Genomic DNA, 12,452 nt, shown 5'->3' with positions numbered 1-12,452 from the left:
TAACGCCTTCTGAATGATACGCTTGCGAGCTTTCATTCTCGTATGCATACGAAGAAAAAATGTTAAATATCTCTAAACCACAATTAATATTACATCATTATCTAATTGACTTTTGTTCGGCACTATTGTATATTGTAAACAAAAAGCAATGAAAGTTAAATTTTCTCGCCAAAAGCTTTTGAAGCGTCGTTTCACGTCGTAATCACGTCGGTATGAAATAATACTTTAATCAAGATCTGGGGCCCTATGTTAGAACTTGCGAGTCCAAGCCGCCCGGTCGACATGACGTCATATGACATCATTGTGACGTACTACCGGAGTGATAATAGCATTCGAGAAAATAACGCTAGTCAAACAGTGGCGTTATTCATTGTCACCATACACAAATAGGTGTTTCATCATAATAATATCTATGGTGAGCACTGTGTGTTGGGCGGCATGCCTCGAGCGTGTATTGGCTGACGTCACAATTACGTCATGTCGTCGGGTGACACACGAGTCGATAGTTAGGAAATCGCGGTGCTGAACGTAGAAATAAATATCGCGAATAATGTTGCACTGGTGAGATCGATATGTTCAAGAGATTACTATGTCGAGTAAAGGACTCGTGAAAATCGTAGTACCTACGTCTCATGACGGTCTCGATGAGTTGAGTGAGGATTCATAGATTGTCCTTCTTATTTATATATCATGCAGTACATATATTGCAATAGATATTGTCATAATTACCAACAAAACAAACACTATTGATCTAGTTATGATTGAGGAAACACTGACAAGTATTATTGCTATTAATGTTTTGTTTTAGCAACAAAACCTTCATATTAAAGTGTGTCACTAATTTAATGCTGAGTAGTATGATTGCTACAAGCTTATGCAAAGTTTTTTAACTTTCTGATATTTTTATTTGAATAGACATGATATGCAGGCACGAGTGAACTACAACAACTTGAACTACTCTCATTAAACGTGAGTATGTTTAAGTTGATATGATTGCACAATATTTGGACCACACGGGCCTGTCCAGTGGCGCACCCAGGATTTAATATTGGGGGGGGGCCCAAGGAGGAGAATGTAAATTAGTCCTACAGTCTCTTTTTCTTTTTCACATCCTAATTTCTCGTTTATCGGTCGTTTGTCTATTGCACTCGGTGTACCTACACCATGGTCCCCACATCCTGAAACGGGCCCTCAGGCTAGGATATTTGGCGGGCCCCTACCTACCGCTTAGATTAAAGGCAGTGTGAAACACTACATTAACGTTTTTCAAATTGTGTTTTAGTTCAAATTAAGGGTATTTATACAGTGAATTATTGGCGATTTTTAATACATCTACTTTAATAATGGAGCTGTCGACAGATAATAATCGACAGAGAGTAATCGACACATAATAATCAAAAAATATATTACACAATTATATAAGTAAGTAATTGAAAATGTTCATGGCCATGAAGTATAATAGCGCCGCAGGCGACTTTTTTACTATTAAAGCTAATTTATGATGTGTGTTTATCTAACTTATCTGGTCAACCCGAAACGCCGGGCCCCCCACAGCCCGGGCCCCCACCAGGCTAGAGCCCTGTCAGCCCTCCCCAGCCATGACCTACACTACTCCGGAATTCGGGTGGACACCGAGAATTTTTTGATAGTTCCATTAGGGATTGGGTTTCTAAAAAAAACTTATTGTTTCGAAATTTTTGTGTTAGAAATTAAAGATTTTTTTCTAAAAAGGGTGCTGGAGAATTATTACAAATCATTTTTTTGCCGTGTTTTTATTTGTCTAAGCCCAAAGGTATAGTTTATTGGCTTTCAATTTTAATGTTTAAAATCATTCTGTAATTTTCATTTTTGGGGGGTGCCAAGGCCCTGGGTGCGCCACTGGGCCTGTCAATGCCTACTGAATGCAGGGAATTTAAAAGTAGTCACAATCCTGAACATAAATATATTTTTATATTTAGGTGCTGACAATAAATCAAAAATACTTACAGACATTATTGAAATTATTTATTAATGGCCAATTTCTTTATCTACGGTATCAAAAGCTTTATCAATAATTTATTAACCAAAAAGTTTTGTATTAGTCTTCCGTCGTTCAGCTGCCTGAGCTTTTCAGCTGCAACATAAGTGAATGAAGTATAATTTAGTTTATCAGTTGAAATGCGCGCAATAGAAGTGTGGAAACGCCAGTGGAACAGCTGTTTAAAATATCTACTCTACTATCTAGGTTAACTTTATTTTATATTCACCGTACGCATACTAAATATTGCAACATTGAAAATCAACAGAACTCAATTATCATATTAATTATTGATGCCATGATTAAATGTATAGTGGCCTTGTCACAGAAGTTGCGCTCGTGGTGGAGGGATGGTAGGTACAGTATATTGCATTTACTGTTTATTAATTTAAATGTTGTTTATTGTGTGTGTTTGGATACCTATCATAAAAAAATAAGTTAAACAAATGACTTAACATCCATGACTAGTATTTTTTTTAAAACTTCTTCGGAAGGAGGCCAAGATCCACATCGCGTTGTAGAGATAAAAATAAATTGTGGCGTCACCGGCAGTCTACTGTGGATCTCGGCACCGTCCATACGTATACCTACTTACAAAGTTGACATATAGCGTAACTCGTACATTAATTAATTACTATCTAATTAAAAATATCAAGTATCTACACGTAGGGATTTCACTGGTGACAAATACGACACCACAAAGTCACGTAGAGTTAATCTGGATTACAGAAAATATTAATAAGATAAAAATTGCAAAAGCCAATCACTATAATTATAGACCAAAATATTGGCTGCAGTTTTGGTTTGTGATAAGCCATTAAATGCAAGAAACACAGAAATCCCTTAATGTCATATCACACCATACTACTACATCGCCTTAGATTGTTACATCAATACCGAATAGCTTTGTTTCGGGACAAGGAAGTGTGGCACTACTGTCGAGAACAAGAAGTCGCTGTAGTCGCGTATAGAAGACTTCTCAGTGACGTACCTGTCATGGCGGCAACGCGTGCTAGAGGCGTGTTTAAATAATACATCGGATATCTTTTTAGATGCGACTCCTTTTCTTCTTTGCAATAAACCAAAAATTTATTAATAATAATTTTAACATCACTCCTGATCGTTTTAAACATATTTTTATTATAAAAGACTTCAAATTACTTAAATTGATAGATCCGTACACCACGGGAGCGAAAAATGAAATGATAAATTTGAGGGCGTTCCTCATTTGAAAACAGAAATCCGATTAGCTTTACTGGAGACGATTGTTAGTTCACAGTTTTAACACGTGGATAAGAAGTTCTTGTTAGACAGCAAATTCATTCTGCCTCGTTTATAGTGTTATGGAAGGCGGCCGTGCACATATCGCGGCTGCATATACATGATGGGTGGAGATGGGGATTTCATATCATGTTACAAAACCCCAACCAGATAATATGTATCAAATAGCAAGAAGGTAAATATGTTTTATTTCAACGACACCCCTACAAGAGAAAACACCGTAAAGAACATACCCAAAAATTTAAGTCAAGATTTGAATTAATTTGAATCTGCCGCGTATATATATATATATATATATCTAGTGCAATACGTCCATTAAGTTAGTGACAGTAGAGTGTATCCGATAGTTTTTGCCACACCAAAAACATTTCAGCTCGATTTTAAATCAAAATAGTCAAATTGCTTAAGAAGTTCCGCAAGTCGTGCGTCATGTAATTCAATTAATTAGTTGAAACTTTCAGTTTAAACGCGTTTGAAGGCGGCTTGCATAAAAAGTTTATCAGTTTCAAATAGTTTAAGCCAAAGGCAATTAATAACTATTATCGACACTGGCAAAGTAAGATGCAACCGAATAATTTCATCGAATTGCTTTTACGTAACTTCCTGAGAAAATTTGATGTCATATTCTGTAAAATTTTAATGGAAATGAATAATATTTTTTTGATAATAATAAAATTGTGATCAATAATAATAATTCGTATCATAATCAATGATGTTAAAGAGAACTTTCTTCTATTATGGTGCCTAAATATATTAAAATATGAACATTGTAGTCTAATACTCAAGGTACTGACTTCTTATATCAAGAGTTTCATTTTTGATTCCCAATGAAATCAAACTGAATTTATGATATAATAAACAACTGCCCTGCAGGTACCTCTATATTTAAGCGTGTTTACTAACGCGTTATTGCGAGCTGTCGCATCCACAAGTGGTTATCGAATGCGCGTGGCTTTAAGCTAGTAATTATTAGAATCGTTAGTATCCATTTGTATTGCCCACGTTGTCTTGTCTTTTTAACTCATGATGAACACTTTAATACAATATAATAATATGTAGGTGTAATGGTGTCAGATTCTCGTGGCAGTGAAGGCGACTTATTTAGGTGATGGTATCGTTACTTTCAAATGATATTAGCACCGTTCCAGTCGTGGCCTCAACACCAGAAGAATCTGTCCTTCCTCCATATTATATTTTTCGAACATCATCTCTTTCAATAGTTTTACCGACAGATCCGGTATTCAGTTATTCTTTGCAAAAAATATCACCCGACCAATATCACGTCTTATATGTGAATAAAAATCTCCGGTTCGGTAATGACAATTAAAAAATTAGTTTCATTGTCGATCTTTAAAAATTTAATTCAAATAATTTAAAAATAAAATGCTTTTATTATATACCTACTACAATCAGTTTAGACAAAATGATAAATATTATTAGTAACATCTTTCTCATATGCCACTTGATTTTTTTGGGAGGAAGCTAGGACCCAAAATATAGCCCAGGGGGGGGCAAACTGCGGCCCGCCATCATTATTAATTGTACTTCTGATTACGAATAACTTCTTTATATATTTTTTATAAAAATATTGATAATATATTAAAATTTGAAGAATTTGTTGTTTCGTAAATGTATTATCTCAGTACGTCTTCCTAGCGTCTCGTCTCACACTATGTAACCACTATTTTCTACGTTGAACATCGTGACACATTTAAATACTTTTAACTCCGCGTTGCAAGGCAAAAAAATATATGCCCATGATATGGTAAAAAGTTTGAATGGATTTCAATTAAAACTCAAGTTATTCCTTCAACAAATATCGAATAACAACGTGGACCAGTTTGCAACTTTGAAGTTGCTGAATATATCAGAATATAAATTTGAAGAATATGGTAAAATTATTAAATTATGACGACTTTTCACAAAAATTTGGTGACTTCTGAAAAATTGAGACTAGTTTAGCAATAGTACGCGATCCATTTTCAATAGATATTGATAGTGTACCGACAGAGCTACAACTTGAGATTATTGATCTGCAGTGTGACACTGATTTAAGAGAATTGCATCGTCGTGAAGAAATCTCCAAATTTATAATGCCCTTAATTCAGACAAATTCGACCGACTTAAAGATTATGCACGAAAAATGTTCATTATTTTTGGATCAACCTATATATGTAAACAAACATTTTCGATCATGAACCTCAATAAAAATTCTTTACGATCAAATATCTCCGATCCCCATTTACAAGCAGTTTTGAGAATATCAACTACAACATTAACACCTGAATTTAAAAAAATGTACAACAGTTTCATTCTTCTCATTCATTTTTGATTTTGATAATAAATAGTGTATATCTAAAAATGGTATTTTACTTGCGGCCCGCCGCTCATTTTGAATTCTTGAATTTGGCCCTCCATCCAAAAAGTTTGCCCTCCCCTGATATAGCCCGAAAGTGCTGCAATTTTCACTATTTTCAAAGATTCAAGTATAAAATACTTCTTTAAGCTGTGTAAAAGTTACTTTTTATATAAGAAACTGTGTATAATTGCTTATCGACACATAGTGCATAAACTTCCTAGTGCAGTGTTGCACTACTTCGTAAATTATAAGGATGTTGCCATGTGCAAGGTAAACTTTGCGACTATTCGATTAAAAGCCTCCCGTTAGTGCCTCCGCCAAAGTGTCAAGATACTTGCCGTCACCGCTAGATTACTGCCGCCACCGATTTGCCATCACTGTCATCTTATAAAAGTGCAGCGAGGCTCGAATAAATCCCTGAAGGTTCCAATGCTACATAATATATAGACAGGAAAATAGTTGGAGAAATGACGTCATATTATCGACGATACTCTGATTGCTAGTATGTGGGTCTATTATATTCTATTCTATGTGGGCGGCTATCGGTGACTATTGACGGTAGTTTATCATATTTATGTAGGTATAATAATTGTTACAAGAAGTTAGCCGTCTAAACTGTCAAAACTATCTATATTACTCTAAAAGTTAACACAGCTAAGAGATGGGCTGTTAAAACATAGCACTTTTTGACAGGTTGGCGGTTAATTTATTGTAATAATTAATCGTCTCAATACATAAATACGATAAACTATCATCGATAGCCGCCTTGTATATAGAATAGACCCACTGATTCAAACTATCGCATACTTTATAATCCACTATAATTATGTACTTGTACCAATAACTCATCGCATGAATAGTTTTGATGCAGTTATAGATTAATATTTAAGTCTACTTGCCTTTATATATTTTAATTTCATGTTAAACATTTTTTTATGGACCTCTTCTTTTATTCAACGAATAATTCATAATATTTGAGAATGTAACATTCTGTATATTGAACATATATACCTAATTTTAAAACATATCATGCATATAACGACTAGAAAATATCCATTTTAGAAAATAAATATAGAATGTTAATAAAAGAAGCGGTTTATTAAATTATTGGCAAGTGCAAGTACGTATAAAAACTGAATACTTACAGTAATCCGTGACATCGGTTAGTAATTAAGGCATGTAATAATTTATTGAGACATACTTTGATTTAATATACACAAACCGATAGCCAATATTATTAACACAATTTGATAACCATTTCATGTAAGAAGGTCACAAGTTCATGTCTTGTCGAGCGTCGTCTTTTTTTCAAAAAATATTTTTTTCCAGTGGTTATTATAATTTAAAATGAAACTTGTTCAAGTAAATGCTCAATTAATATAGTATGCTAACTTTGGCACGCGTAAGATAGTCAGTTAATGAGGTGATGGGTTCCCAAACTAACCTAACGTGACATAACCGATATTTTAATTGTTGGGTTTTATTCAGTTTTTTTCTTCGGGAGAAATTATTATTGAAAGTTGCAATATAAATATATATCTTAAATTATAATAAAAGTTAACGTTAATAATCAATAGGCAGAAAATCTTCCTTAATAATCTATGGACTTCAGAACTTTTTATTAGTTCATAATGATTGTGAAATTTATTTAAGATTCGATAAAGGAGTATTAAAATAGAGAGTACTTTTAAAACTGTCTTATTTTTAAGATATGCATCTTAATTCGATATCCAAAATTCTTGCTCGTTGAATTACAGTAGAACTTGTACATATAAAACGAACAATCTCAAAAGTTTTTGTGCCTATAACTTCTAAAATAAATTATTTTCAAATAAAACTCTTTTTAATAATAATATTAATTAGCTTATTTAGTTAATATGAATTAAATATTTGGCGACTGGTTTTATAAATATTGTAATATTTTGCCCATGCCCAGGTTAAAGTAATCTAGTATGCGACACTTGTTATAAAATAGCAATCAATGCTCTATTGACTGTTTTCATAACAATTAGGTGGAGTTCCACGTGTGCCAATTATGGAGATTACTGATCCAAGAAATGAGCCGCCTTCTTTTCCATATTTACAGTCGTTCTTTCTTTTAAGATATAATATAGAGAATGCTATATTAGCATGGATACATGCTTTTGTCTTGACCTCCCGGGCCGATTCGTTACGAAAAATCTCACAGTCGTAACGAAAAATAAAGTCACAAAAGTAGCGCGGCTGCGAGAGAATGCAGTCGGCCGCGAACGGCGCTTTGGGAATGACGTGTAAACCCTCGCCCAGAAATTTATTAATTTCCTTTCAAATTTGGACAACCAGCATCAGAGAATCAGTAGGCAAAGCATGTACCATAGTTAATAATTTTAGCCGTCAGAGTTTAAGTATTTTTTCGTGAAGACCTAATTTTTTTATCCTCTCATTATGTGACAGAGATACAATAATTTTCTAGTTATAATATTATACAGAACTTCTTGATTCTTTCGGTCCAATGGATTTTAAGCTGGTATACGTACAGACCATTCTCTGGAGACCCATATGGTCACCTTTGGAGCAAACAAAGTAATTTCCTATTTTGCATTCTTCTATAAGTGTATATCCATATTTCAAACGCCTCAACTCACCGTGATATTTCCTAATTAAGTATTTTCATTTGACATTTCTATGCCATAGAAAATAATCTCTTATAACTGTGAAATATGATTTAATTTCTGAAGACAGGTACCATTATCATTGATCGACGCCATTTTACGTATTATACAACGAACATTTTGCTTATTAGACGACGTTAATAATTAAGGTTATTTGTTTTAATCCAGGATTCATGATGAAGAGATGCGAAAGCCGCGCTGCTGCGTGGGCAGCGGTTGCAGTCCTAACGGGGGCCGCCGCTCTCCCTGCCCCTCTTCCACTGCCGTATCCATCAAAGGTCTTCACGCAAATGAACGACCACAAGAACATCTCGTTGTTGCTCAACGGACTGCTTCGAGGATATGATAACAGTGTACGGCCTGATTATGGAGGTTAGTCTAATCATTAAATACTTGCACATTGTATAAATTAGGATTTAATATAGGTAGGTATCTTAAATGGTGATTTTTTTGTCATACCAGTCCATAGTATGATTTGATACATAATTCTGGCAGATTTTATAGATGTCAAGTTTTATAAATTATAGAACAGTATGTAAATAACAAAATATGTAAATAGGTATATAAAAATATAACACAACAGAGGTATATAATGGTGGACATAGCACAAAAAAATAAAAGGCAAATAATTGGATAAGGGAACAAACAAGTTTGCTAAAAACCTCAATTTGAGTAAGGCTGAATATTTAGGTTGAATAAGGGACAATTGCTGGATCAATCTAGTCATCTAGTAGCACATAGACTTGAAATACACTCAATAAATTTGTAAAATAATTAAGTTAAATAAACTATGTGGCAACGCAATGCATATAACCGAAAATTCTCGTAATCTTCGAAATGAGCATGGATAAGTGGATACATTCCGGCTGATGTTTATGATCCTGACATAAGTATATAAATGTTTGAAGTTTCAAAATTATATATTTTCTATAATAAAGAATCTAGTATAGGTACAAATGTACAAGTGTACCTATTCGGGATTGAGTAAAAAAATCCTTTTCCGAAAGTACTAAAACGTACCGCTAGGTGTCAATTACAATTATTTTAGTAATGTCATTTACCTACCTTAATTAATTACAAAGCCGATCGACTTTCGATTAACGGAATTAGATAAAACGTAGTTATTAGAAATAACTCGCATTAATCTAAGACGGATCAATAGCTTAAATAATAATTAAAGAATATGTAAAGGTATGTGTCTGAGGCTTTTTTTTAATTATGTAATTGTTTATAACAAAAAAATTACATTCTTAAATCTTGTGTTTATTCAGTACCAATAATAAAAAAATACTAAGAAGTAATACAAATTTAATAAATCATTGAATCCTCTTACGAGGCTAAAATTGCGAAAAAGGCGATATTTTCTCGATACTGGCGTTGCTTTTTATGAGCAAAGGGAGTTCATTGAAAAACGAGTAGGTAATTTGAGTAGGTTACCGAACCGCCTAAATTAAATTAAATAGATCTCCACTTTGATTGAAATCTGAGGAAATTCGGATTTGGGGTTCCTTTAATCTACGCATTGATATCATCTTCATATGGACGCAACTGCGTTTTCAATTTGCCAATGAATCTAGACGTCAATGACATATATTTACGTACATGGAAATACATTATAAGCTAAGAGTATTCATATGTCATGACGTAATAAGTATCGCCGTAATCCGCTTTTATAAATTCAATATAATATGAAAACATATCGATACCAGCTACTCCTTATTTTTCCTAATCTTTTTTATGTTTACCTTGTTTTTGAAACAAATTTAATTACGATAATTTGTTTAACAAAATATTTGTACCCGAAAGCCAGTGTCGACTCTAGAAAGGAAAAATTATGTTTTAAAAATAAATAAAATACATTGTACACGACTAAATACACGTTGTGTCCAAAGGATGTATGCTACAAATGCCGATTTATTATCTAAATTTAGCTGACAAAAAAGGAAGTGAAGTCGGAAAAAAGGCTTTACCATCATTTTTGTTGGTTTTTCTTTAATTAACTCTATAATTAATATCAGATAGTGAATATTAAAACTAACTTAATAATTAATATGCACTTCACGGTTAAGTGTATTTTGTATTTTGACTTACCGAACCTTACTAACCGAAAACCACAAAAAAAAACGTTTTAGTGCATCCTGTAAAATTCGATGTATGTAGATTACGTCCTTTTTCCTTTTTATAGTCGATATGTTAACATCATTAATATGAATGGTCAATGGACTATAAATCAAGTTTCTGTTATGTTCTGTTACAAACAGTGATATTATAATTTAGGTACAAAATATGTAAATAATTACTTTTTGGAACCTTTTAGGTACAGAAAATAAATAGGCCACGAATAGTGCAAATTGGTGTATTCTTACATCCGTAGAGGTGTATTGAAAAAATGTAACAATATAGTGAATACATACCTAGTGACATAAATTTATACTAGTGTAATAGTGATATTAGTGACGAATTTATAAAACTATTCTCTAGGAATTCTAGTTCATAAATGTATGAAAACGACTAATGCCTCAATTTGATAATAAGATAATAATAATTTATTATGAGTATATACTCATCGTATCAGGTACTCTTTTCAACTATATTATAAAATACGTAAATTTAATTCATCACTTTTTAAAAATACTGAATTTTCCTAGTGGAAAACTAACTTGCTGTCAATTTGCAAACAACTGATGAAAAGCTTACCAAACGGCTTAAAAACATCCGTTTCCTTCTATAAAAACAAACAAATTTTCAATACTCACAGTTTCTACTTATACATTTTACAATAAAATACAAATAATCCAAAGTACATTTTGGCAATACCTGCGCGTACTTTATCTTTCGGCTCGCAATGCTTTAAGTTTGAAAAGATTTAGGTAAGTACCTACTTGAAAGCTTTCGATGAGACCATATGAGTTCCGGCGTCTTCGTAAAATTCATAAACGGAAATATCTCTAGTATAGTATATTGAGTAATAATTTATTTTATTGCTATTCAGTGGATTCTTCTTCGTTGTACGGTGCTGTCCTTTATCAAAAAAATGGCGAAATCTAATATGTCTTTCTGCCCTGTCCCAATCACATTAAATCACCAACACAGTGACGTCCCTAGACAAAATGCCGCCCCTAGGCAACGTCAAAATGCCGCCCCATTTTTTTATCATCCTTTCATTACTCCAATATCTAAGAAATGTGTTGTATGAAGCATGGCCCCCTCATCCTGAAGCAGGCCTCATGTTAGGATCTTTGGCGCCCCCCTACCTATCGCTAAGAATAAAAGCAATGTGACGCTCTACAATAATGTTTTCTAAATGGTGTACGCGTTAAAATTGATGTGTATATTTAGTGTTTTTTTGTATATTTTAATACATACACTTGAATTATGGAGGTTTTGAGTATCGCTACACAATTATAAAAGTTGTATTGTGTAACCACATAATTTTAAATAATATCATTATTGAAGGAAAATAGCGCCGCAGGCGAATTTTTTGCTATTAGAGCACAATTGTGATATGTGTTTATCTCACTTATCGAGCCCGGGCCCCAGGCTAGAGCCCTGTCAGCCAGTGGCGCACCCAGGATTTAATATTGGGAGGGGCCCAAGGAGGAGAATGTAAATTAGTCCCATAGGCTCTTTTTCTTCTTCACAGCTTAATTTCTCTTTTATCTGTCATTTGTCTATTGCACTCGGTGTACCTATACCATGGTCCCTACATCCTGAAACGGGCCCTCAGGCTAGGATATTTGGCGGGCCCCCTACCTACCGCTAACTGCTACTGAAACACTACATTAACGTTTTTCAAATTGTGTTTTAGTTCAAATTAAGGGTACTTATACAGTGAATTATTGGCGATTTTTAATACATCTACTTTAATAATGGAGCTGTCGAGTATCGATACGTAATAATCAAAAAATATATTGCACAATTATACAAGTAATTAATTGAAAATGTTCATGCCCATGAAGTGTAATAGCGCCGCAGGCGACTTTTTTACTATTAAAGCTAATTTATGATATGTGTTTATCTCACTTATCTGGTCAACCCGAAACGTCGGGCCCCCCACAGCCCGGGCCCCAGGCTAGAGCCCTGTCAGCCCTCCCCAGCCATGACCTACACCACTCCAGAATTCGGGTGGACTTTGACAGTTCCC

The 12,452-nt window shown here is 33.8% G+C and overlaps 1 protein-coding gene across 1 annotated transcript in view; it reads left to right on the top strand.

The window, feature by feature from the left end:
• The window catches only part of Grd (gamma-aminobutyric acid type A receptor subunit Grd), a 142,486-nt gene that overhangs the window by 88,402 nt on the left and 41,632 nt on the right, over nucleotides 1-12,452 (top strand). Inside the window, exon 2 of the mRNA XM_085958664.1 lies at nucleotides 8,477-8,680. Within this exon, the coding sequence (XP_085814790.1) occupies nucleotides 8,482-8,680 (199 nt within the window). The 5' untranslated portion in view covers nucleotides 8,477-8,481. The remainder of the gene's footprint in view (nucleotides 1-8,476; nucleotides 8,681-12,452) is intronic.

Source organism: Rhyacophila brunnea, unplaced genomic scaffold (genome assembly GCF_057557595.1).
Source record: "Rhyacophila brunnea isolate RB1 unplaced genomic scaffold, BYU_Rbru_1.0 scaffold_8, whole genome shotgun sequence".
Taxonomy (NCBI): domain Eukaryota; kingdom Metazoa; phylum Arthropoda; class Insecta; order Trichoptera; family Rhyacophilidae; genus Rhyacophila; species Rhyacophila brunnea.
This window is presented reverse-complemented; position numbering and strand designations above follow the sequence as displayed.